The sequence below is a fragment of the Festucalex cinctus genome, chromosome 1 (assembly GCF_051991245.1).
Source record: "Festucalex cinctus isolate MCC-2025b chromosome 1, RoL_Fcin_1.0, whole genome shotgun sequence".
Lineage (NCBI taxonomy): Eukaryota > Metazoa > Chordata > Actinopteri > Syngnathiformes > Syngnathidae > Festucalex > Festucalex cinctus.
The window spans coordinates 31516768-31542973 of NC_135411.1; the positions used below are offsets into that span (position 1 = coordinate 31516768).

The 26206-nt window shown below is 41.8% G+C and overlaps 3 protein-coding genes across 6 annotated transcripts in view; 1 reads left to right on the forward strand and 2 right to left on the reverse strand.

Annotated features, from left to right (window-relative positions):
* Positions 1-7183, reverse strand: part of epn3a (epsin 3a) — a 26611-nt gene extending 19428 nt beyond the window's left edge. The window contains exons 1-2 of one of the 3 annotated variants that reach the window (XM_077529073.1): positions 6455-7183; positions 2548-3263 (exon numbers count right to left, since the gene is read on the reverse strand). In XM_077529073.1, coding sequence (XP_077385199.1) covers positions 2548-3115 — 568 coding nt within the window. In that variant the 5' untranslated portion in view covers positions 3116-3263; positions 6455-7183. Of the gene's footprint in view, positions 1-2547; positions 3264-3607; positions 3662-6454 lie in introns of those variants that run through there. The other 2 variants (XM_077529056.1, XM_077529066.1) reach the window with 2 other exon arrangements.
* A 4823-nt stretch (positions 7184-12006) lies between these two features.
* Positions 12007-25327, reverse strand: rsad1 (radical S-adenosyl methionine domain containing 1). Of its 2 annotated transcripts, XM_077528799.1 has the most exons (10): positions 24843-25327; positions 24292-24425; positions 24014-24218; positions 22884-23249; positions 21758-21821; positions 21547-21694; positions 21261-21315; positions 20351-20454; positions 20137-20268; positions 12007-12269 (listed from the first exon to the last, which is right to left on the reverse strand). In XM_077528799.1, the coding sequence occupies exons 1-9, from the start codon at positions 24999-25001 to the stop codon at positions 20166-20168; spliced, it is 1338 nt and encodes a 445-aa protein (XP_077384925.1). In that variant the 5' UTR covers positions 25002-25327; the 3' UTR covers positions 12007-12269; positions 20137-20165. The 2 variants fall into 2 exon arrangements, with proteins under 2 accessions (XP_077384925.1, XP_077384830.1); XM_077528704.1 differs by lacking the exon at positions 12007-12269 and having other exon boundaries at positions 17508-20268.
* Positions 13535-16277, forward strand: rasd2a (RASD family member 2a). Its single transcript, XM_077528583.1, has 2 exons — positions 13535-14251; positions 15528-16277. Exons 1-2 carry the CDS (start codon positions 13756-13758, stop codon positions 16037-16039), a joined length of 1008 nt encoding a protein of 335 aa, XP_077384709.1. The 5' UTR covers positions 13535-13755; the 3' UTR covers positions 16040-16277.
* Positions 25328-26206: the final 879 nt, after the last annotated feature.

Below are 26206 nucleotides of genomic sequence, written 5' to 3' on the forward strand. Positions count from 1 at the left end.
CCACATGAGACAGGAGATCGGAGGTGTCCTGGATCACCTGAGCCCGCGACGGCGCGCAGAGGAGCCAGTCGTCGAGGTACGGCAGCACCTTCATGCCCACAGACTGCAGGGGTGCCAGAGCAGCCTCCACAAACCGAGTGAAGACCCGCGGAGCGAGGGAGCACCGGTCTTCTTTGGGACAAGGAAGTATGTCGAGTAGAAGCCCCCGGGCTGTGCCAGGGGGTCCACGGCCTCGATCGCGTCCTTGGCCAGGAGGGCGGACAGCTCCTGGTCCAGAGCTGAGGCTTTTGCCGGGTCGGCGATGAGTCACCCTGACCCGACAGGAAGCAGGAGGCCGGCGTCGGAACTGCAGCTCGTACCCGTGGGTCAAGGACATCGCACAGATGGCCGAAGGGTCTCCTCCGGGGACATAATGAGGGATGCGACGGCTGGCTCCACAGCAGGCATCCGGTCCAAGCCAACACTAGCAGCATCGTGCATCGATGCTAAATCACGGCCATCAGCCGAAGGGCGGGAGAGAGCCCCAGGATCCCTCCAGCAAGCATGCAGTTCCCGCAGATAGTCCTCAGATGCGGGGACAGAAAAGGCAGAGGAAGGGCACCTGCGCCGGAAGAAAGCGCTCTCAGACGCCGATTGAGCCTGTGGAGGCACCTCCAAATGCAGGAGGTCCAAGGCATTGCGCAGGACAGCCCGTATAGAACCATCCCCCGCCTCACTGGACGAACTCTGAGCGGGCGCTGGAGAGTTCGGTCCCAAAACCACAGACCCCGGGTCACGGTCGTCGTCATGAAAAAAGGAAGCCGAAGCTGCCAAGGAAATGGCGTCCTCCTCAGGAGGAAGCACTGGCATGGGCGGGGTGGATGGTCGCGGCATGGGCAGGGCAGGTGGTCCCGGCCCCCCCGTAAGTGTGGGAGGGTGACGGTCCTGCAGAAGAGATCTCACCTCTGCCAGTTCAGCCTGAAGGTGCCCAACCTCCGAAGCGAGTCGTCGCTGCGCCACCCTTTTCCTGGGGGGGGGGGCATGTACAGCAGAGGACACACCGAGACGTTTCCGGCGCCTCGGTTGGGAGGACGACAGATGACCCAGTGGACTGGGGTCACTGACACCAGGACTGCAGGCCCGGCCATCACCGGCACGGTCAGAAACAAGACACCTCGGGCAGCGATCGTCCAGGACATCGGAGGCCTCAAAGAGGATACCACAGTCCACGCAGCAACGGGAGTCCTCCATTGTGAACACAAAGAGGCCCAAACAGCGATGAGCGGGAAGCTGAGGGAAGGGGGCGCGAGCGCCACCTGCACAGCAGACCCACACCGAGCAGCCGACGCGTGGGTCGGGGCAAACAGTAAGCCGTTAAAGCAGCGATAAGCCGAGGGAAGGGGGCGCGAACGCCACCTGCACAGCAGACGCACACCGAGCAGCCGACGGAGGGCGGGGGCAGACAGCCAGTTGTCAATAGTAGCGATAAGCTGAGGGAAGGCGCGCGAATGCCACCTGCGCAGCAGACGTACACCGAGAAGCCGACGGGGGGCCGGGGAAGACAGTTAGTCGTTAACAGTAGCGATAAGCTGAGGGAAGGCGCGCGAACGCCACCTGCGCAGCAGACGCACACGGAGCGGCCGACGGGCGGGAGGGGCAGACAGCAGTCGCGAAAGCGGCGACAAGCTGAGAGAAGGGGCGCGAACGCCACCTGTACAGCTGAAGCCAGGTGCGCACCGCAGGCGGGGCACGCACAAAAGTAAGTAAGACAAACAATCGAGCGAGAAGCGCGACGCCGTAAGCTGGGAGCGGGGACGCTGACGCTGCCCTCACCAGCAAAGGCACAAAAAGAAAAGCAACAACCAAACGGCAACACCGTCGGAGAAAGCGGCGCTAATAAACCGAGAGAAGCGCTAACGCTGCCAAAGCCAGCGGAGGAAAAAATAGGGTAAACCACGAGCCGTGGTAGCCAGGGCGCTAACGCGAGGCTAGCCACACAAAAAACTCAAAACACCGCAGCAGACGCGGAAATTAGACGGCAAAGTAGACAACAAGTAGTCAATAACCTTACCCCACGGGAGGTTAGAATACGCGACCACGTCGGGTCACGAACGAAGGAAAGAAAAACACCGTCGCCGCAGCCTTTGGAGGGCGAACTACGCAGCTCCGACCGATCCGGTCACAAGGCTCCAAGCGGCGCGGTCAAGAGGATAAATACAAATCCCAATTCTTACACTCTTCGAAAATGTGTCGTATGCATACGCCACGCGAGAAGAAAAGAGGAAACGAACCTTGGGTGACACCGGAACTTATACCCTTCTAGGGTCACCAAGGGGTCACAGGTGACTAATTTGGTATGCATTACTCGAACTGCGCATGCGCGAAAGGAACATTCAGTGCTTAAAGCACCGCCTTCTGGCGGTCGGGAGGGACGAAATAGAACTTCTGTCCATTCCATCCAGAGCATCTAATGGATAGCACCATCTCCGGTTTCATCCATCCATCCATCCATCCATCCATCCATCATGAAAATGAACAAAGATATGTATGAGGCGTCTTTTTACTCACATTGGAGATTAGAGTGTGAACTTCTGGGCCCGTATGTCGCGTAGTGGCTGGCTTGAGTAGCCGGGTATGGAGGAGGCAGCTCCCCATATTCACCATAGACCCCCACCATGCGCGACTTGGTCTTCAACGCCTGGGCCCGATCATTCTTCAGTTTTTCCGGGTCCTTCAGCAGTGCCACCAGTTTCTTGGCCTTCTCGCGGATATGGATACCCTGGTCCTCTCCGTCGCGGTCTATGTACTGGAAGTCTTTCAGGGTCTGGATAGAGTAGATGTTGTCCTGGCACTCCTGCGCCACACGGGCTGAGCCCGTCTTGACCAGGTAGTCCAGCAAGGCGAGTGCCTTGTAAACGTGGCGCCAATTCTTGCCGTGGTCGTTGAGCCGCCTCCAGATCATGCTCATGACCTCAGTGAATGCCACCATGTTGTAGGTCATGTCAGCGATTTCGGCCATCAGCGAGCAGGAGGCACCCCACGGGTCGTTGGAGGTGGCCTCGCGCACCTTAATCTCGGCGTCCGAATAGTTATTGACCACATTTTTCATCTGGCGGCGCAGGGAGGAGGTCTGCATGATGGTGGTGGTTGTGTTCAGTGTTCCAGTGGGGGGAAAAAAGTAGGGGGCTCTTCAAATAGATGCACAGAAAAAATAGCGATGAGGTGTAAGTCCAGATAAGTCCAACCTTGTCTTTGCAGCTTCAGTTATATCCACAAATTTGTTCCTGTTAGGGGGGAAGACAATGCATGAGATGTTTAGGATCACATGGAAAAAAAATTATTTGCAAATATGCTAAAGTACAGAAAGTAGAAATGAAAGAGAATATGGAATTGCCTCTATGGACATCGGACAATAAATCAATAAAAAAACAGACATTATTTCGTCCATATTTAAAATGTTACTTATGTTATACATCTAATTAGGATGTGCGTGGTCCTCTGAAGCCCCCCCACCGGGCACTGATGAAAATTTGTGACTGCTCCCTCCGTCAACTAATGCTGCATTTGAGGATGGTTGGAAGTCAAACTTTTCCAAGTTCAAACCAGGAAGTGTGTACGGGAACACTACCTTGAACTCGAAAATTCCACTTGCCAAGTCTGAAAAATGAAGTACTGTACCCTGACTTCAAGGACGGACTACAATGTGATGTCACTCGACAACGGCGACCCCTTTGAAAACACCGACCATGAACGGTAAAACACAATTTACTCGAGTAAAACTAGATAGCTTTCTTCATTCATAAATATTCGACGTAACCTCACGTAGCACAACGTACATGACAGTATGCCAATATCTCCCTGCATGAAATTATACGGTGAACTACGGAACTGTATGAAATGCTAATGAAATAAGATAAAAACAATAAATAAAGCAAAATTGTGAGAAGGTGAGTTTTCCGGAGGTCAAAATGAGTTTTGTGGACCAAAATAAAAACCAATTTATCACTATCCGCCATTTTGGTTGTTTACTTTCGCCTCAAACGCTTTCAGGTCAGAACTGGGAAAAACCACCTCGGGTAAATCCAACTTCCGACCATCCTTGAATGCAGCATTAGTTGCCCGTCCCTTTAAACTCAGAATTATCAATAGATGTGAATGCCCTATATTTTAGTCTTCAATTAAGATAACATTGCATATTCTGGAAATGTAGGAGAAAAATCGTCACACACGCAATCACACTGGAATGCCGCAGCAGAAATTGTAAATCTTATAACTGTGAGACAGACGTGCTAACCACTAGTTCACTGTGTTGTCCTGGAATCATAAAAGTGTCCAAAATAAATACATATTAAATCGGAACAACAGGGACTTATCCAACTCAACTAAAAAAAAAAAAAAGGTGTGAAGAGGGGAGACGAAACTACACTGCACCACGAAACTCGACGCTGAGGCTCATCTTTCTACAGGACAATGCAAAGTGATCCAAAAAAAAAAAAAACAATGCAAGTTTTTCCAAGTAAACCACGTTAAACACACTTCCAATTTCTGTTAAGTAAAAAAAAAATATATAATTTAACAGGAATTAGGGGAGCTCTTTTGAAATCTTGCAGTTGTTACGCCACGGTTCATTTCATTGGACTGCACTTTGAACTGATCAATACTGTCAGGTTGGATGAACTGCTAATGTTCCGAATGTAATACATTTATGGGCTACATTATTAGGTACACCTGTCCTGCACCTGCACTATGACAAGTTGTAAGTTGTAAAATTTCTGTCTTGACAATGATAATGGTCAGTTTTGTTTGACAATAAAAATGCCCCTTGATATGATACAGCGTACTGTACTTCAAACTAACAATAATAAAAATCATTAGTGTTAAAGTTGAGCATTGTCACCTACATGTTTTGACCTCCTTTGCTGTTTGCCAGGTATCTCGTTGCTAATTAACTACACTACTTGCCGCGAAACATTGTAAAGAAGCGGAATAACCTGTTAAAGCTATTAATGACTCAAATTATGGTTAAACAATAGCCGAGGTTATTTTTTCATTTTCAAAGTCTGAGTCACTGTCACAATTATGTGGTACATTCCACCCCAAATTTAAAATGGAACCTTCCCACCCGTTCCCAACATCTGACGTCATCTTCCCTCAAAGAAGGAAGTAATAGCTTGCTGATTGACAAACAGGGATGGCGCTAGTCCTACTGGAAAAAAAAATTATGACTGTACGTCACAAGTCAAAATGGTGGTCAAATCGGTGAAATGACACTCTCCACTCACTGAAAAGCATTGGGCTTTGGATCATTGTAATTTGATTTGTGAGGATTATATTGATTTCAAAATGTGACTGAATATCATTAGACTACTATAGCAATCTGCCTGGTTTGTATGATAGTCACAGGCAAATACAATACAAAACGCTATTTGTATTCACCGCGTAAAGGAACCATCATGTAACAGCATTGCTTTGAAGAAATATCAGAAATGCCCAGATACTCACTTGTCAATAATTTCGTCAGAAATCTATATAGCCCCAGTTAAGCACACCCAATATTTTATTTGATAGTCTAAAATATATTTTTAGATATTTTTTCCTCAGCCCCGCATGTATCAGTCAAGCGCTCAAGGAGAGAAAGAAAATCCTTGTCTTGTCTGTTTACAAAAAAAAAGCATAAACAAAAACAAAAATATGTTGCCCCCCCAAAACTAAATAAATAAATATAAATATATATATATATATATATATATATATATATATATATATATATATTGTAGACCGATTATACAAATGTATTTCTAGTCATTTCTGAGGGTAGAATGTTGTTGTTTTTCTGAATGGGCACAATTGTCTCTGAATAGACTGCACAGGTGAAGTCTCACCTACAGTGTGTACTTTGGATGTACTCTTACCCAAAATGAAAAGGAAATAATTAACCAAAAAAATAGAAAATAAATACCTGCGATTAATTAGCCACCTGCGTTACATCATGGCGAATCTGGAGGTGCACTTCCTGTTACTTTATTGACGACATAACTACGTATAAACAGGAAGATTTTTTTTTTTTTTTTTTTTTTTTTTTTTTAAACATAAAATCTCCACTTAAGATAAGTTTCAATGATACTGATACGGGTTAACAGTTACTCTACAAGATCCTTTTATTTATGTTTACACGAAAACAACATAGCCTAGCGCCTAAGTAGTAGTGCAAAGTCCACGTAATTCAAGTCTAAATGGGTGACCTGAATGGTAGGATTCATTTCGAATAAAATTTAAAAAGCACATTTTAGTTGACATTGTCCTGTACGTGTCGAATTGTCCCAGGACGTTGCGTCGAACGGGACGAGGTGAACTATCTCACCGTGACTCAGCTTTTGTAATTTCGAGGGGAGGAAAAATAAACAAAAAAGTATCTAAGACATAATAATACAATAAATACTTATTTTCATTTCCGCTTCCCTCCCCACTCGCTTACCTTCATGACATGGCAGCATCAGGCTCCCAACTTGAGTAGGAGGAGGAAAGAAGACCAAAATGTGCCTCCGCCTCTGGGCATGAAGAAAAAAAGACTAGAAGCGCGCAAAAATGTCTTATGTCTCAGTCCAAATTTTCGGGCAAAATGAATTACAAACTCCTCTGTTCGTGTTAATGTAATGCTGTGCTGTGTAAAGGCTGAGAGGCCCCCTGCACGTCTCCTGAAAGTACACTAAAGTGCAAGGGAGGAGGAGTGGAGTGGTTGGGGAGGCTGGCCTGCATGCACTGTGCATGCAGAGTCAGGCTTAACCCTTTCATTGCCCATGTGGTGGAAAAAGTCCTCATACGCTGCTGTACAAATACTTATGTAAAAAAAAAAAAAAAAAAGACCAAGAAAAGTAGGGGGATTGTACTAAGTATAAATGTTTTTTTTTTCTGTCAATAAAATTCCCCTTTTGGCAACTTGGCACAACAACAGAATTTATTGAGACGTGTCGTTTTCAGGTTGGCAGCAGTGGCACATGATACAAAGGGTCCAGCACGAATAATTATTAGAGCTGACAACAATGCCCATAAATTAGGAGACAGATGGGGAATAGCTTGCTTCTCCAAATCTGTTGTTAATGCTTCCTCCACACTAAAGCGTTCATGCCAGCACAAAGCTCCGATCTCGAAGCTGGCTGTCAAGAGGGAATGGAAAAAAAATGCCCCACCACCTCGCTGCTGACATCAGATGCGCACACTCACTGCTGACAACAAGGTGCTCTAAAAGCTAGCCCCTCACTTTTTATCTGTCCCTTCATGATGTGCGCACACACATCCAACAATGAGGTACTCTAGTGCAGTCACTCAATCACTAAGCCCCAGTCCACATGTTGGCTGCCAAAAAGGACTCAGCCCCCACCCTTTCTCACTGTTTTCAGCTTTTTCTGCATGGCATGCATGCACTCACAGCTGACAACAAGGCACTCTAAAGAGGCCAACCCAGTGAACAATTCGAAAGAACGAAGTACTGTATTTTCGGGGTGTAGGCATAGCTAGCTAACTGCAAATAAACATGCTCAAGTTCTTACTGTACATAATATGCGAGGGACGAATCATGCCCTACTCCTACTAGTTTATATCTACACCATTTTGGCCACATCTAAAAAAAAAAAATCTGAAAAACTGAAATGATGAAAAAGTTTGACGCTATACTGTACATAGTTCCCAGTCTTTTCATGTTTCCAGCAATGATCTTCAAACATGTACAGTTGTACACAAAACATGGAGGTTCATTGAAGGCTAAATTGTTCATAGGTGTGACTGTGCCTATTATTATTATTTTAATTTAATTTATTTTTTTTGTCTGTACTCTGTATATGCCCTGCAATTGGCTAGCGACCAGTCCAGGATGAAACCTGTCTATCACGGAGTGACACGTGACCTTTATGAGGCCAAACCTATAAAAACGGATGGACGTGACAAGCAATATAAGTGCAGATGGTGGGTACTGAGTATTACTGTGAATGGCTTTCGAAACCACAGCCGAATCAAATAATGTAGTTTAACATGTGGCTGAAGCTACACTCCTTTTGGGATCTGTAAAAATACGATAGCATAGATTTAAAACATAAAAAGTGTTGTTATAAAAGCCATGTGTCCCGCGGCCGTTCAACTGAGAGCCCCATCTCCTTTGCAGCAGAAAGTCTGGGCTCTTTACTTATTTATCAGCACTAATTGCACATTGTCTGAAGTCAGGCCCTTATGCATTATACAAGACTTCACTGTTATTGGCTTTGGGGTTTAGTAATCTCGGTGAGCCGCGTGTGGAGTGAGGCCGATAATGCCTGCCGTGAGAAGTGACGGAAACGTTACGGAGGAGGGACCGGCGAATGCTCGGCGGAGCAGGATGTACAGGAAATACCAGCTCCTTCTTGAAAAAACACACAAGTGTTGCAAAAGTCAACAGGGGTAATGGTGTGAAGGATTCATGAAGCACAACAGAGGGATGTCCTTGTGTTCTAACATTAAAATAGGCTTGAGTCGTCGCGGTTTCATTTTGATTCTCACCGATCAGGTCGGTCAAGCTTGACTTCATAGCTGACTTCCAGACACTCCCTCCCTCCTCTGCGTCTTTTATTTTTCCTGAAAACAGATGCCTGAGCATTCTTTGTTTCCCAACAAAGGCCCGCACAAGGAGGAAGGTTGTGTGCTGACGGAAGAAGGGGGACACAAAGGGAGAGCGGGTGTGTTAGGATCATACAAACATAAGCATCTTTAAGACATTCAAAAATAAAAAATAAAAATTATAGGCGCTCAGCACTTATTCATGTCATTCTTTTAAAGCTTGATCCAAGTCAAACTTTGGTCTCTTTGCTGTCCTCTAGTGGTGGGGTTGTCAATTTGCAAAATATTGGGTGTTTCTTAGTATTGAATAAAGTAGCAGCATCACCGCCTTGGGGTCTTTTCTCTAGAGTTGGAACTGGGGCCTTAGTGAAGGTGGAGAGAATTACAAACTATTCTAAAGAGCAGTCAGTATCAGCTCAAAAACCTCAGGTTTTTGCAGGGAAAAAAATGTCATGAAAAGCCAACTATAACATCTGACCTTTATCTGGGGTTAATCAGAGGCACTTTAAATGGTAGTGTGAACACAGCCACATCCCAAGGTATGAGGGGGTGTGTACACTTGTGCAACAACATGGCCACAGTTGTTTGTTTTTATTTGTCCATTCTGAAAGGTTTCTTTCATTTTTGTCAAATGAGTTGTACAGGTTATAGGTAACATTAATGGCAGCAAAGGTTTTGGAATTATTAGTATGTGGGCCAGTGATCAGAGGTTAAGGGGTTGTCGTTACAGATTAGGTTTGGTGTTTTTCGTTACTGTTAGCCGTTCGGTTTGGGCATTTGGGTTTAGGATTGGGTTAGTGTTTGGGGTAGAGTTGAAGGTTGACTTTGCGTTTTAGAGTTGGGTTAGGAGCAAATTATTATTATAATGGTTGTCGAGCGCCACATCTAAATGCGAAACGTGAATTATGTTCCATATCAATTTAATGTAAGCATTAAATTATATTAATTTAATCAACATTCACAAAAACTCTTTATGAAGTTTCTATATTTATATAGTGTGCTGACTATACCGGCAAGAGTCCTCTCAAGCCAACAGTGATGGGAGCAAAAACAGCAAGTAGAAATCTAGCAATATAAAACCAGTAAGAGAACAAACACCTGTGCTCAGATTCAGACTACAATACTAAGTATGACTGTACTTGTTGTGTAACACTGATGACCTGCTCAAAAAAAAAAAATATATATATATATATATATATAAATATATAAATAAATAAAAAATTAAAAAATATCATGATGACTTGGAATTATGAACATCATTGATGGCCACATTCCATCTGGCTCCGGGCCTGCTGCTGACATGATTTTACAGGATGCTTAAATAGAACAGATCCACTTGCGATTATCTTACATTGTCACTGTATTACTTCATTGAAATGTCCAACAATTACAATAACAATATATATAACCATATGACACATCGTAGCATGTAAAACACAGCTTCTATATTTACTCTAGGCCCCGCACCACTCACTTAAAACTGCCAGCCATTAGTCCTGAGTGTGACGTGCCAGGTAGATTCTTACATAACAAAAAAAAATCAATTTTCTTTAGCGCTTGTCCTCATTTTGATGCAAGAGGTGCGGGAAATCTAACAAAACCTCCCAAGTACATGTGGGGGAAATGTTATTGAAAGCCTACTAGACCATCTGAACTGTGATCAATCATAGAAACTTTTAATGGTGGCAAGTGTGTACTACAACTAACTCCCATTTAACAGAAGCTTGAATGTGATTGATTAACTCTGAAGTCTGAACACAGCTCCTTGGTCTTGTAACTAAGTAACTGTTAGGTAAAAGTAAGTAAGTCAATCAAAGTAAAGTAAGCAAAAAATGTCAAGAACATATAAACATTATTTGGGGTTTTATCAGAGGCACTTTTGAATGTGGCAGGCTGTGTGCTGACTCATTTAACATGAGTATGAATTTGATTGTTTAATTACCACTACACCCCCATTTATAAGAGTGTGTGCTCACTTATGCAATCTCAGTCAATCAACTGTGGAAAAAGTTTTGAATGATTTATCTTGGTCTAATAATAGAGTAGCCTGAGAGTCGTTTCTAATGCTTTTACCCTCTTTTTTTTTTTTTAGCTAAACTACAGTAAGTGCAGCAGCTGCGCCTTGGAGAGACTAAATGACATTTCCAATTGCCCGCAGTCTTTCCTAATGATGTCTTTCCGAAGACATTCTTCTGAATTAGAAAGAAACAAACAGCTACAATGGCTTCATGAATTAATAATGGCTCCACTGTGACGCTAGACGGAAAAAACCCTGACTGAGGGAACTCATTGCATTCGGTGAATCATAGTGCAGTGAGTGAGCTGTTTTTCTGCAATTCGTGATCGCTGGAGGGGAACAAATTGGGGGTGGGGGTTTCACACCGTCACATTAGGTACAAACAAAACTGGTTTTATGGCATAGAACTGCACGGCAGCAAATTGAGAGGTGTTGCTAATATTTTAGTTGTATTCAGAGTTTAACTGACTTCAGCCAGTAAGTGTGTTTTTCTTTTCGTTTAATTTTTTTTTGTACCACAGATGGCAAACTTGGAAGCGACAGGGTGGGTGAAGATCCAGCAAAACCTTCAAGGCAGTCCACAACACATAGTGTAGCATGTGAAGTGCTGCCTCCACGAGTGAAATGCCATTAAGGTTACTGGAAAATTAAACACAACCAAAAAATAAGCAGAGCTGCATTGAGATTTGCTGGGCGCACAGATTAGCGGTCGCTAAGGCCGTTGGCAACTGGTATTCAGGTGGCACATGCTGTCTTTGATTGCTTCATCAAGTTAATGAGTTCAAAGGGGGTTGATGTTGGTGATGTGTCCACCTGCCACATACAGACAGTGTGGTAGTATACGATGTGCTGCCTCCACAAGTGAAAATGTGTTTAGTTTACGGTTGAATTAGACATAAAGAGAATTACGTGTTGTGCATTTAAAATAAACCACATAACTTGGACTTTGGAAAGTCTGACAGCTAAATGTTTACACTTAAAGTAGCACTACGGAACATTTCAATCTTATTAAAGTATTTTCATAACTCTTCTGATGAAACATCGACTTAAGACAAGTTGAATGTTACCTTTTTGTACCATTTTTACTAACACTAAGCAACTTTGAGGAGGATGGTAGGAACACAAAAAACTGCAAATGTGCTGACTGCTTTATGGCATACATAATTTTCTGTGTTGCCAGTAACGCGTTACTAACGTGTTACTAAGTAACGCGTTACTCAAAAAATTGCTTTTCAAAGTAACTAGTAGTCTAACGCATTACTTTATTCTACAAAGTAGTCGGATTAAAGTTACTGTCCAGAGATTCAATGCGTTACTCCACATTTTCATGAAGAAGGCAAAATATCTCACTGTTGTAACAGTCACAAACAACTGCCGCTAACTACGAAGATGAGGCGGAAGTCATTGATCACCACACTGAATTCAGCCATGGTCTGGTCGTGAATGGTTTGCACATTCAAAACAAAAGTGATGATACTTTTACTACTAGTTTTATTAACCAACAGGCACACAACACAACAAAAAAAGTGTGCATTATGGACCATAAAAGTGGTAAAAAAAATAATTTATTTCCATCCTCAACTGGTCCGTGAAGCATTATGGGATGAGGTCGTCTCCGCCCTCTCGCCAGGGGGAGTGACGTCAGACAAGTCACGTTTTCAGCATGCACGAGTCGACTCAAGTGTACACACTGGAATAGCGGAACAAACAATAGAGGAATTAAGGGGATTTTCATTTTCAACCTGGATAGATTTTTATTTTTTGTTTTATAAAAAGTATTTATGTTACAAGAAGTCAAGAGAGACTGCCTATTTTGTTTTTCATTAAAAAAAAACAACAACTTCCTTTTCATGTTAAAAATGCACTTTCAATAAAGTATTTGGAACTCCGTTTCTACCGCATTATTTTTATGTTGAGATGGTGTTATCGGCAGCTGCTGAAAGTAACTAAAAAAGTAACTTTTAATCTAACTTAGTTACTATTAAAATCAAGTAATCAGTAACACAATTTAGTTACTTTGAAAACCAAGTAATCAGTAAAGTAACTAAGTTACTTTTTCAAGGTAACTGTGGCAACACTGATCATTTCCCCCTTTCCCCATTCATTACAAAGACGCAAGTCAATTTGAATGGCGAGGCACGATTACTGCTTTCCTGGCAGAAGCTTCAAAACAACTGAAAAGTTTTGTCTGAGAAGAGGAAAAAGAAAAAAGGGAAGCTACCCGAATAAAAGGACAGTCAAGGATCAACACTGGCCCAGCTTTCACTCACCGGCGTGAGCTCAAAAATGACGCAATGCGCTTGTTCTCATGGTAAATGTGGTCTTCTTTCAGGCATAACATTACTGCTTTTGTCCATAAACTGAAAGTTCCTTAGTGTTGCTTTAACTGGAAACGATGAAACTACCATTGATATTGCAGTTTAAGGGGCAGAGTCACAAATGAAACCTTTAAGTCAAGACACCACTGTTTTTAAAAGACAAAACATTTGGATTTTGTTCTTTACACAGTATTTTTTTTTTTTTTTACATTTTCATGATGACTAAACATAGAGTGTGTTATATATACTGACCCACACACATTTTTGATGAAGTGAATAAATGGAATAGAAACATAGGCTGCAAAGCTAGTAAAGGTTTTACAGTATTTAATTACACGTCACATTATTTCCTATGGAAAATTTGTTTCGCAAAACATCTTGCAGTTCATCATTTCTCAATTGATTGCGTCTGTATTGGATCCCATTAAATAGCAACACTCAATAACAAAAATACTCCAAAGCAACATAAAAATCCAAATGTCAAGGCAGAGAGACAGAAAATGAGAGCATGTTGCTCATCCTTCCCGTAACCGTGACAACAAGGATGCTGGCAATTATCCCAGTCTATTGATCCACAACTACGCAGCACACACTTTTAGGGTGCAGATGACACAAACAGAGGTGCGAACAAGTCAGGCGGCGTTACATCGGCAGTCCTGACTCAAATCCAATTGGAGGAGGGAGGGGGTTGCTTCTAAAAAAGGAACATGTTCCCTGGATGCAAGCGGATGACGCAGACCGCACGCTCAGCGTGGGTGTATAAAAAACCCACGCCGGGCTCTGCTCGGTGCGCACATGGCCAGACAAGCAAGCCGGGCTCAGAGATCTGATATAGATGACGACTGAACCGACACAGAGATGAACACCACCGAGAGGTTCCAACTTCCTGTTGATGGCGTCCTGGAAATATTCAATCCTCTCACCGGGCATCCTCACCCGCCATGTCCGGCACTCAGCCCAGTTTCCCAACAGAAGCACCCAAATGTGTCCAACCTACCAAAGACGGGCATGGGTCTCCTGGAAACAGTCAAAGGGCGATGGAGGCAGCAGGACAAGGGAAGAACGCCGGAAGCGGGCTGCGCCCCTGGCGAGATCCAAAGATGCGCCCATGCGCCGTGTGCGATCAAGCCCAGAAACTGTCACAGAATTGTGGTGCTGGGCGCACCCGGGGTGGGTAAGACCAACTTGGTCAGGCGCTTCCTGGGGGAAGAATTCCAAGAGACGTACAAAGCCACTGCAGAGGACTTTCACAGGAAGCTGTTTCACGTGGGAGCCGAGACGTACCAGGTGGACATCCTGGATGCCGCCAGGGAGAGAAATTTCCCGGCAAAACGGAGACTTTCCATACTGACCGGTGAATATGACCTCCAACAATACGATTGTACAGAATTATTCAAATTAGTCCTTTAAATGCTACTGTAATGTTATTATTCTTACTGTGAAGATCATGTTCTGATATTGTATAACACTATATTTAAATCCCTAATTCTTTTGGATTATTAAATATAAATACATACATATTATTGCTGCTGAGTCAAACATATTTTGCTTATATGAAAATTTTGTTATTATATAACTTTACTTTCGTATACATGTCCTTGAAACACATAAACGCAGACTCATAAATACAAAGTATTAGGGCTGCATCTGTTACTTTAATTAATTACAATTATTTTGGCGATAAATCTGGGGGAAAAAAAAACTTTTTAATTTGCATTCGCAAACAGGACATTTCAAACTGACAATGCAGGAAGAGCACAAAAGTTTGTAACATGTCAGAAAAAGGGCGAACATGTTATTCTTTGTTTTTAATAGTAAAAGTAGATGTTTTGAAATGTATTATTTTGATTCGACACAGAGATAATAAGTCTGCTATTATCAAGGACTACAGAAATCTGAGGTATATTTACTGTTGACCGGCTGAAATTCAGAAGATTTGGACTAATTTAAATGAAACAAGTTCTCTAAATAATTCATCAATTATCAAAATAAGTATAGATTCTAATAATTACAGCATGCCTGCGCCCCTTGGGGAAACGGTTCTAATAATGGATGGATAGAATTCGCTGTTGATTGCATCCCTATTTTAATTTTTTATTATTCATATGTGGCTGCAGCGCATCAAGCATTTATACTAATGCGTCTGCGATTTAAACAAATTTAACGATAAAAGAACAAATGTAATAACTTACAGCTATTATTATTTAAAAATATTTTACATTTGAGTTATTTTCATGCTCTGTGCCCTTCTGAATGCAGTGTGATCCGAAGACACTTGGGAAATGGGACATCACATTTCAAATGTTTACAAATAACCTGCAGGCTGAATTTGGCCATGAAAAAAAAATGTTAACTTTGAGCTTTGAATTAAAACCGTAAATATGTGAGGGTGCACACTGTAATGCTTTTGTGGGTTTTATAACATAGCAGCAGATTTTCTGAGGGAATAGGTGGTTTGTTTTGAAACCACAATATGTAATTCACTTTGTTTTATGTTTAGTTTGACAGTGAGTTAAAACGAAGTGGCAATACACAGCTTAAGACCTCTTATTTATTTATTTGTAATTCTTTACTATCTGGCAAACTGCTGCCTGTTGGTGAATTTGGCTCTTTATTTTTATTGTGTCCAGGCGACATCTTCCTGCTCGTCTTCAGTTTGGACAACAGCGAGTCCTTCAGTGAAGTTCGCGAGCTGCTCAGCGAGATCAGAGCCGCAAAGACAAAGTTGGTCAAGTCTAAACGACCGGCACGGTTGCCGGTGGTAGTTTGCGGCAACAAAGTGGACTTGGACGCTCACAGAGTCGTCAGTCGGTCCGACATCACCGAGGCCTTGGCCCGGGACGTGGCGTTCTTCGAAACCTCCGCCAAGCTTGGCACAGCGCTGGAGGCCGTGTTCGGGGAGCTGGCGGCCATGGGCGGCCTGCCCTGCGAGACCACGCCGTCGCGGCATCAGCTGGTCTCCATGGTCACCTATCAGTCGCTGTGCCAGCGCCGCCGCGGACGGAGCCGCACGCTGGGAAAGGCCGCGCCCTGCGCCACCGTGGACACCCTAGCGCGACGGCCCAGCTTCGGCAGCGACCTGCGGCTGGTGCTTGGATCAAGCGCCAAAGCCAACAAACCCGAGAGGTGTCCGATTCAATGAATTGCGAACCCTCTCCACACAAACCGATTGTAGTAGTATGCTGCAATGTTGTATTATGTAAGGAGTTATACTCTGTATAGCACTTGGCTGGACCGGTGCATTCCTACTTTTTGTATATACCATGGTCACTTGAAAAACTGTTCTATGTCAGTAGAAAACACTACTTATACTCATCTACTGACATGAATGTAAAGGCTTCATAAACACATTGAAAATAAAAAGAAAGAAAAAACCTAAACAGACTCCTCTTTTTATCTGTTTTTTTTTTCTTTTATATTAGCATACCTAATTTAAAAAAAACGTTCTATGTTTCTATAATAAAACTTTCTTGACTACATTTATGACGTTAACTCCATATAAAGGTCAAGCGCAAGTAAGGAGTCAGCTGTTTCCAGGCAGTGATGCAAAGACCACTCATCAAGTGTGTGTGTGCGTGTGTGGGGGGGGGGAAGATGGGATGACTCAGATTAAAGGAGCGTAAGCATCTCCTTGTATTGTTCAGTTACGATGTGAGCATGCTCATCGGCACCTACGCATGCAAAGGATGAGTGGCGTGACGTGGAGGAGGTGTGACCATGTGAGTCAGAGCCACCGGTCCACACTCACCAGCCACTTTATTAGGAACATGAGTAGTACTAGTAACACAAAAGATAAAGCTCATACACGTACATATACATACAGTATATGTATGTACCATAACCATGTATGTATGTATGTATGTATGTATGTATGTACCATGTGTATAATGTGCCACACATTATAGACATGCACATGTATACTGCATATAACTAAACATACCTGTACATAATGTTATTGTTTCAGGTAGCTTTAACCATAAAATATATTAAATATCAGAAACAGGTCTCAGTGAGCTGCAGTGCAGTTGTATAATACTACAAATGACCACAATACTAATATTGAAGAGTAATAACTAGTGCTGTCAGGCAATTAAAAAAATAATCTAATTAGATGATTTGTAGTTAATTAACCTAATCAATAGATTTTAATCTCATATCTGCTAAAGGTCCCCAAATAAAGAATTAGAATTGTAGGACATTATGGAAAATGTGTCGGACTCGCGTCCATGTCTGTTGTCCCCGTTTTTGACGAGTGGCGCAGGTCGGAAGTGACGTGCCACTGCAGCCTATGGGTCACTCAATGGGCCAAATTTCAAATGTTTGCGCAGATTTCACTTCACATTCATGGAATCTAACTAAATGAATCCACAGGCATCATTAGCATCCATAAGGCAAGGGCCATTGCTGAGTTGGACAAAATGCCGCCAACTGCCTTATTGGTATTGAAATTAGAAAAGCAAAACGGTAGAGCTGATTACGCCTGTGTTTGAATGTTAATCAAAAACTAAGACAATTGGAGACAGTTATTGCCACTTTTATAAATAAATGGTGAGACTAATCTTGTCACTGGGATGCCCTTTGGGTATTCTATGTAGAAAAGCCAAATGGCTTGGCTGTGGGACTTCTGTTAATTGTGTTAATTTGCATAACATGTTAATTTGCAGAATCATTAATTAATCTAACGGGTTAAACTGTCAGCCCTAGTAATAACTCAAAATGATGAGCTTTCGTATTTTACTGCAGGTAGAATTTTATACTCTTGATGACCTTAATAAGGGACAATGTAGTGCTCCAGAAAAGGTGTGATCAAAAGTTTACATACACATACACTTGTAAAGAACATAATGTCATGCCTCTCCTGAGCTTCCAATTAACTGTGATTTTTCCCTGATGGAGTAATTGGAATGGATTTGTCACAAAAAAGACATTCATGAAATTGTGTTCTTTTATGACTTTATTAGGGGTTAACAGAAAAAGTGAGCAAATCTGCTGGGTCAAAAATATACATACAGCAATGCTAATATTTGGTTGCATATATCTCTGTCTATTTTCACTTCAATTATGTGCTTTTGGTAGCCATCCACAAGCTTCTGGTTGAATCTTTGACCACTCCTCCGCTTCTAATTCTTGGCAGATCTGCTTTTTGGTAGTTCTCGGCTCTTCACCCTCCTGAGCAATTTTCTCTCAGCTTGCTTTTTCTTCCTGACCACGGCAGTGATAAACAGTGCCATGCACTTTATACTTACGAACAATTTCTTGCACTGTTGGTCTTGGGACCCGCATATGCTTTAAAATGGCTCCAAGCAACTTTCTTGACATGTTCAATCATTTGTGCTTTCAGATCAGTTTTGACTAGGGCTGGGAATTGCCAACAACCTCACGATACAATAAGTATCATAATACAGGTGTCATGATACGATACGTATTGCAATACATATGTATCCCAATACATGATCTTCAATATTTTACATTAATTTACTTGCATTTTTATTGTAACAGTCATATGTATACCTAAATGATGTGTGTATTACGCTGGATGGCAAAAATATTTTTGTTAGCAGCTCTTCTGGTTTACCACCAAGCGGCATGCCTGGTCCAAATATGCATGCACTGCAGAACAAGGTGCCACTTTCACAGACACACCAGGAAAGTTTACAAATAAGCATGGGCTGAAATGAGTAAAAATACCAAAGTATTAAAATTACAGCTCTAAAATGTGCTTATTTTAAATATTTGGGTAAATAATAAAAGCATATTTTCATGTAACACATTCTACAAAATATAGAGAAATTGGTACATTTAGAAACATGTACCATGTTAAGTTTATAAGTAAATAAATGTTTATTCTTCCTCTGTTTTAATTTTTCTTATAGCAATACACAGTATGGGCTATTTTTTAAAACAAACTTCACACACTTTTTTTTTTTTTTTTTAATAAGTAGGCTACAATGCAAACTAAACACCCGCACTTGGTCCCTTTCGTCTGCTCCCTCGCTTGGTCCTCTGCTGAGCTCATGCACGTGCAGACACGTGGACCAATTGATGGCAATTGACTTCAAGTAAGTAAAACGCAAACCCCCCACCTGCACATGCTGCTAGTGCGAGAGCAAAACGTCAGAGGCTGCTGTTCCTGCGCAAGCAACCTTGCTTTAACTGCCTATTTAAAGTTAACGAGAAATATCGATTCTGACGCCTGCGTATTGTAATGAGGCCCGCAACGATGTATTGTCGTATCGTATTTTTTAAGCACCCCCCGTAGGTTTGACACTGCTGAGCCCCTTGACTGTCCATTGTTGCATTTGTGGGCACTGGTATCCAATGAGCCCTATTTCAATGCCCTCAGAGAAGTCGCAGTCACACACATGAAGTTAAGAGGCAATGGTATGAAGCTCATTTCACTGACAAACTTTCTAAGTCACCAAAACTGCTAATTCGTGTTGCTATATGTATATTCTGACCCAGCAGAATCAGTCACTTTTTTCAATTAACCAATAATCAAGTCATAAAAGGACCAAACTTGTTTTTTTTTTTTTTTTTTGTGTGTCAAAGAACTATCTGTTCCACTCACTATATCAGAGAAAAGTTAGAGTTGTAGAAAAAACTGGTAACTGAGGAGAGCCATGACATCATGGTCATTACAAGAGTATGTAAACTTTTGATCACAACTGTAAATACAGGGGGATATTGTATGGGTGTAATGGAAGAAAAAATATTGAATGTCATGATCCTACTGTACATCACGAGAGCCAACATGACATTATTAAAATAGGATGCTGCTAGTAAATGTTCTCATTAAATCTAAATGTTTATAATAGGTTCAGCACGTGTAGTTTGCTGCAGTTATTCTGTGAAATTCTAATCTAATTATTCAAATAGAGACCCATATGTTTTTTGTGAACAGGCTGTCAGCTCAGGCTGTGCTTAACCATTAAAACGTGACAACACGACAGCCACATTAATTCAGTCGGAAGATTCTTATGAAGTGTTTGCACATTTTCTATGGCGGGAAAACAATGAGATCATCAATATGCAGGCCAAGGAGGCTTCTGGAACAAAAACACACACTAAAATGTTTGAAATGGACTTTCTTATAGAAGCATTTCTGATAAGAATTTGAGAATGTTTCATGTCCAGAATATTTCTGTGTAAAATTCCAGCAAGTCGTGACTGCATTTTGACGCTTAAAGTGTAATTACATTATAACACTGGTGACAGAAATGAATGGATTCTTGACGCTACCATCATGTGTTGGCAGACTCCATCACTGGTCATCTTGGAGCTCTCAAATGGAATTGTCTTTGCAATTCCATCAGCAGCGGTGGTAGCATGCTGTCCAGTAATGCCAGACCATCCCAGGAGCAGCGCAGTCCTCTAAAGAAGAGAAGAAAAACACAAACAAACATGATGCGATTCTGGCGCGGAAGCAAAACAATTTATTTTCGAGAGATGTCACCCGTCATTGAGGGTCAGATGGCCACAGTGGAGGAATTCTTGGACGTCAGTGGAAGAGCTGAAGATGTCCCGGAGGGACAGCTTTGGACTGAACAGCTGCCAGTGCTGTTAAATGTCACCAAAACGCACAATTACAAACGGTTCATTCTGTTTATGAATCAAAGTATTGGGTCATGTGGCCTTTTACACCAGAGATGACCTTTTTGACTTCATGCTTGCTCGCCTCGGTTCGGGATAATGTATGTCATAAGCTGCGGTCCCACAGTACAGGTACTGTCTTATGTAGTTTTCCTACTAAAATGACAAGTCATTTTCACATCTATAACACCTTCCATATTTTTTTTTAATAAATCTCAGCATTTAAGTCATCAGCTGTGAGAGTAAATTTTATGTTTTTAGCAAGTCCCCACGATAACAGTATTTTTTTTTTAAATAATAATGTAGTGTTTGTTAATTAAATGTTACTGTTCCAAATTATTATGCACAACAGTGTTACAATATATTTTATAGGTCGTAAAGAACTGAAAATAGTCATTTGTTGAATTAGCAGGGTTAAGAGGTTGTATTTGTTGAAATCAAAAGCCATTTCAATTAAAAACAGCTTAACAGATCAAGTTACATTTGAACATAGGACCTCTTATTTGATAGCAGTTTACTGCCACAGCAAATAATTGTGACATTTATGTAGAGTGCAAATGTAAAAATATGTACATTTAGTATAGAGCCTTCATGAACACTGCTTATATCGAGCTGTCGTTCTGAACACTGAAAACTGATATGTTGGTACCGTCATAAATCAGGCACCACCAGTAAGTACGTACGTGAGTGAGTGAGTGAGTGAGTGAGTGAGTGTGTAAATCACGGACCCCTTATAATTGACTCTATGATGTATGAAGGTTTTACTGCATCACCTTGTGCGTGATGCCTTCTGTCATTCTCAATCCCATCACCAACACCTCCTCCAATCTGCCAAAGACAGAGAATAGTAACTCTATTTCAGAAATAGCAGGAACATGACAGTGCCTGCCAATGTGCCGATACATCCTTTCACATGGACAGCATGATCGAAAGGACACGCATATGCGCAGCGACCTCAAAGATGTTTGTCAGCTGGTGATGCATGCATGCTGTTGGTTTCAATTCAAACTGCCTCACGTGTCACACAACACGTCTCTGGGTGTATGTGCAGAAGCTCACAGTTCAAGATGTCCCAGCTGAATCCTCCTACGAGTCCCGTGACCGCGCTGCTGGACCTCGCGGATCCACACGTCGGGTTCCAGTGCCTGGGTGCGGGCCTCTCTGTGCGTGCCTCCGTCCCCAAGAGGAACAAAGCGCCCGTGTGCTCCTGTTATGGAAAAGAATGTGTCAGCAATGCCTTCAAAGATCATAGCTTTGATTAGAAGGTTACCTGGACCAACACCGATGTACTGTCTTCCCTTCCAGTAGCTCATGTTGTGATGACTCACTGCACTCTGCACAAACATGTTTAGAAAGTATTCTTAATATTGCTTTCCCCAAATTTAATGTATGAAGTGACAAAGGTAGTAACAAAGAAAGTTTTACTGTTGAAATTATTTAACACCATTAAACCATTCCACTAAATCCCCCCCCAAAACAGTTGTATGTGTTAAGGAAGAAAAATAATAAAGATAAAATACGCTAAGAATTGAACCACAGCCACATTCAAGCCAAACGGTACTGTCATGCAGTCACTATCATGAAGTGGAAACAGCATTTATGCTTTTTGATGTATCCATACACCCATATAAACAATGTAGTGCATGAAGTGCTGCCTCCATGAGGGAAAATGCTTTTATTGTCTTTACAAGCACTTGCTCCCCCCCCCAAACAGTCTGTGCTCTGCCTCCAAGAGAGATTGGTTGCAAGCCTCATGCTTTTTGGTTGTCATGGTAACACAACCCAGACTTGCCATTTTTCAAGCTGTACATGGAGCATGATGAGAGTTGTGTCACTTGCATTAGACAGGGAAACGACCTCTATTCAGCGAGACAAGAAACGTGTGCTATGATTTTTAATGCTTGGAGTATTTTGATGAAGGCATGCCACAGATGTGTTATTTAAAAACCTGAGAAATGTCAACTCTGAAAAAATGCATCATATGACTCTTTTATTGTTCCATTTAAACTCACCAGGCTATTTTATGCTCTTTCCAAGAAGCCCCAAGATGCTACAAAATGGTGCCAAAGCCCAGTTTGATAAGAGAGTAGTGCTTGAATGCCATTTTGTAGGATTTATTTTATGATGTGTTTCTGTAAGCGCTTTGTGACAGCTAAGGCTGTTTGAAAGTGCTATATAAATAAAGATGACAACTTGATTTGGTGCCACTGCCAACAAACTACGTTGAAGTGAAGGGAGGAGCATCTATTAGATAGGCCAAATCAATGTTTAAAATAAAAATAATGCTTTGGCACCATCTTGTGATATCTATCGACAATTCTAAACCTTTTTCTCAGGTTTGTCAATTATTCCCCGATATTCACTATTCACAGCTTGTTTTTGTACAGTCAACTCACGTTTCTGGCAAAGTTCGACACTTCATACTGTTCAAATCCGTGCCGATGCAACGTCCTCCTAGCACTCTCGTACATATCTGCCGTCTCGTGGTCGCCGGGCAGAGTCACCTCAGCACCTTGCATTTGTTTGAACAGCAAAGTGCCTCGCTCGGGTGTCAGCTGGTACAAGGAGGCGTGGTCATCGCAGACCCGCAACAGCTCCGACAACTCCGCCTCCCATGATGCCACGCTCTGCCCGGGCCGCCCAAACATGATGTCTATGGAAACCTTCCCAGGGCATAATTTGCGAGCTTCCTCAATGGTTTGCAAGGCCTGAATAGCGCTGTGGTCTCGGCCCAGTCTTGTTAAATCGTCATCCTGGAGGGACTGGACAGAGAACTGTCAAGTTCAGATTGTGTGCAATTGATTGTACACAACATAGATCAAAAAATGAAAATTATCAAAATTTAAGTTAATTACTAAGGTATTTACAAATCAAGAGAGGCAGAACATTTAAAACAGAATATTATCTTGTAGGGTTGTGCCAAAAAATCGATTCATAAAAGAATCGAGATTCTCATTTATTAATCGAATCGATATTTCATATTCAAAAATCGATTTTATTTCAATTAGAAATGAAGAAGGGGAAAAGGCAGTTGTAGCCCACATGCTTTTTTTGTGGAAAAGGCACTTACAATACAAAATTAATAAATGTTTAAAAAAAAAAAAGACACTTTAATGTCTCTATTTGTCATTTTGTCTTGCAAAGCAGACTGGAGTAGATCGTGACAATTTTTATATATCTGTAAATTGAAGCAGAAATCATTTGTCAATAAAAACATTTTGAATACGAAAATCGTTTGAATCGAGAATCGAAAATTTATTCTGAATCGAATCGTAGACCCAAAAATCGTAATCGAATCGAATCGTGAGACAGTCAAAGATTCACAGCCCAAATATCTTGCATTCAAATAAACAGGCCCAGATTTCACACTGAGTAAATTAAGACAAGTTCATCATTCTTTCAATGAACTTGACACAGAAATTCATGGGCAATTAAAGTCCCCCCCCCCTAAAGGTTTATAATAAGAATCAGATACCTCAAGATTGCAGCTTAGGCAACACGACCAAGTATCGAAGCAATAACATACCTGGACCCCTATGGAGAAACGGTTGACCCCAGCATGGCTAAAATCCTTCAATTTTGTCCTTCCCTCTGGAGTGGGATTGACTTCAAGTGAGACTTCGGCCTGGCCTGCCAGACTCGTTCGCCTGGCGACTGCTTCCAAGATGTCTGAGATAGTTGAGGGGTGTGCCAGGCTTGGAGTTCCGCCACCAAAAAACACAGAGGTGATGCTGCAAGGACAAAGAAAGTGAAATTGGAGAAAGCAAGTGTTGTGTGTATGTATGATGTGGAAAATGAACCTACCAGGAAACCTGACTAAGCTGCAGCAGTGTCTCCACCTCCTGCTGAAGACACTGGCTCACTAGGTGCTTGTTGTCACCTTTGGCGATGTACTTATTAAAATTGCAGTAAGAGCACCGTTTGAGGCAGTAGGGCCACTATGACAAAGAAGAAGAACATGACTTTATCATAAATGAACTTATGTGAATGCAGAGAGACTCTAATGTAGTGTCATCCCTGAGGCCGGACACAGCAGGTCAAAGTGCTCAGTCCAAAGCAATAATAACAGCTTTGGTACCATCTGGTGGCATCTTGCCCAAGCAACTCTGCTAAGTGAGTTGAGGAGCTAATGTCGGCAAAAGTATATAAATATTATTTTAAGAAATTAGTAAAGCAATGTATACTCACAAAAAAAAAAACATAACTGTATGAATGCTTCCTGATTAATCACTTGTATTTTATTTTAAATGTTCTTCTTATTGTGTTATTTTTCATTCAGTCAGGTTTTTGTACAATTATTTTATGACAGGACAGTGTTGGAAGAACTCCATAACTGTATTACTAAGTTATCTTACGTGTATGTAGAGAGACGCCTTCTTAGTAAGATTCTCATTGTGAGCTGATTCGGCTCCGTCCTCAGTTAAAACCTGTCGGCTGCTAAGCCCAGAGAAGCGGCTTTGGCCGGTGCCTGTTACCAGCATACGTCCCACTGTTCTCAACGTGTACTTGATCATTTTCTTGTGGTTTATTTGACTCCACAATTCACAGTACTAGTGTGTGTACAGACCTTCAGAGACCTCTGAGAAATCTGCCACTGACAATGTACATGTAACACACTCATAACCACAGCATGGTGGCATGCAAAACTGCTTCGCCGTTATGCTTCATCTACTAATTGTGCTGCGTCCTCAAAATGACACTTAAAGGTCATCACTATAAGTTAAATATACAGTAAATTTATTTTTAAACAGGCAATTTACGCTCCGAAGTGAGTTCTTAATCTTACGGTACTGTCCTGTTCTGTCAAACTTGTGTGATGACATAAAGTGTTCGACGAGGAACAAGCACTTCACAAAGACAAGAAAGGTTCCGCTTACAGGTGTTCAAAATAGACTCCCGGAAAACATCTTATTCGGGCCACTATAAATATTATGTGCTATAAAATTAAGTAAGGTTGTAATTAGGATCAATATAATTTTCCAACTTTATCCCAAACCCTGGAATTTGCCACAGAATAAAGGAGGAGAGCAGAAATGAGCAAAAGTGTCTTTAGCTGAGTTCGGTGAACCTCGGCAATTTCCAAATTTCAACTTATTCCCACCATTTTATTCTTTTCATTTTGCAGTGTTTCTCTTGGCTGTACTGTTTCTAGCACATCTATGTTGGATTTTTATTTTTTTCTTTGTATTTCATTTTTTATGCCGATTTCAACATGTGAACTAATCTTTCCATGGCTTTCAGCCCTTCACTGTTTCTTTATCCAATCAAATTTCAGATCCATCCTCACAGGGCCATAGCACTGGCCCTTGATAACAGCAATTGTTTTTTCTTCCCCTGATTTGTTAGCCAAAGCAAAACCTTTTACTACCTACTTCAACTATAGCAAAAAGTGATTAGCATACATTAATATGTTAACAGCATATATGATGTGTATGATGAATTTTATTCAGGCGTTTTTGTTTTGTTTTGTTTTTTTGTCTTGTTTTTCATTGTTGTCAACAATATGGATTATGAATTGCTTGTTGCACAGTTGCGTTTATGTATTATTGACTGGTTTTATAATTATGAGTTGATAATAGTGGTTTTCAGCAGTGGATTAAGTCGAAAAGTCCCCAGTCACCACTGATGGCCCAATGACCAAATTCACAGTCAACTTCGGGCAACTTCTACAGAATTTCATGTTGAAAGTCCTCCCCAAAAGGAAGTTCATTGATTAGAG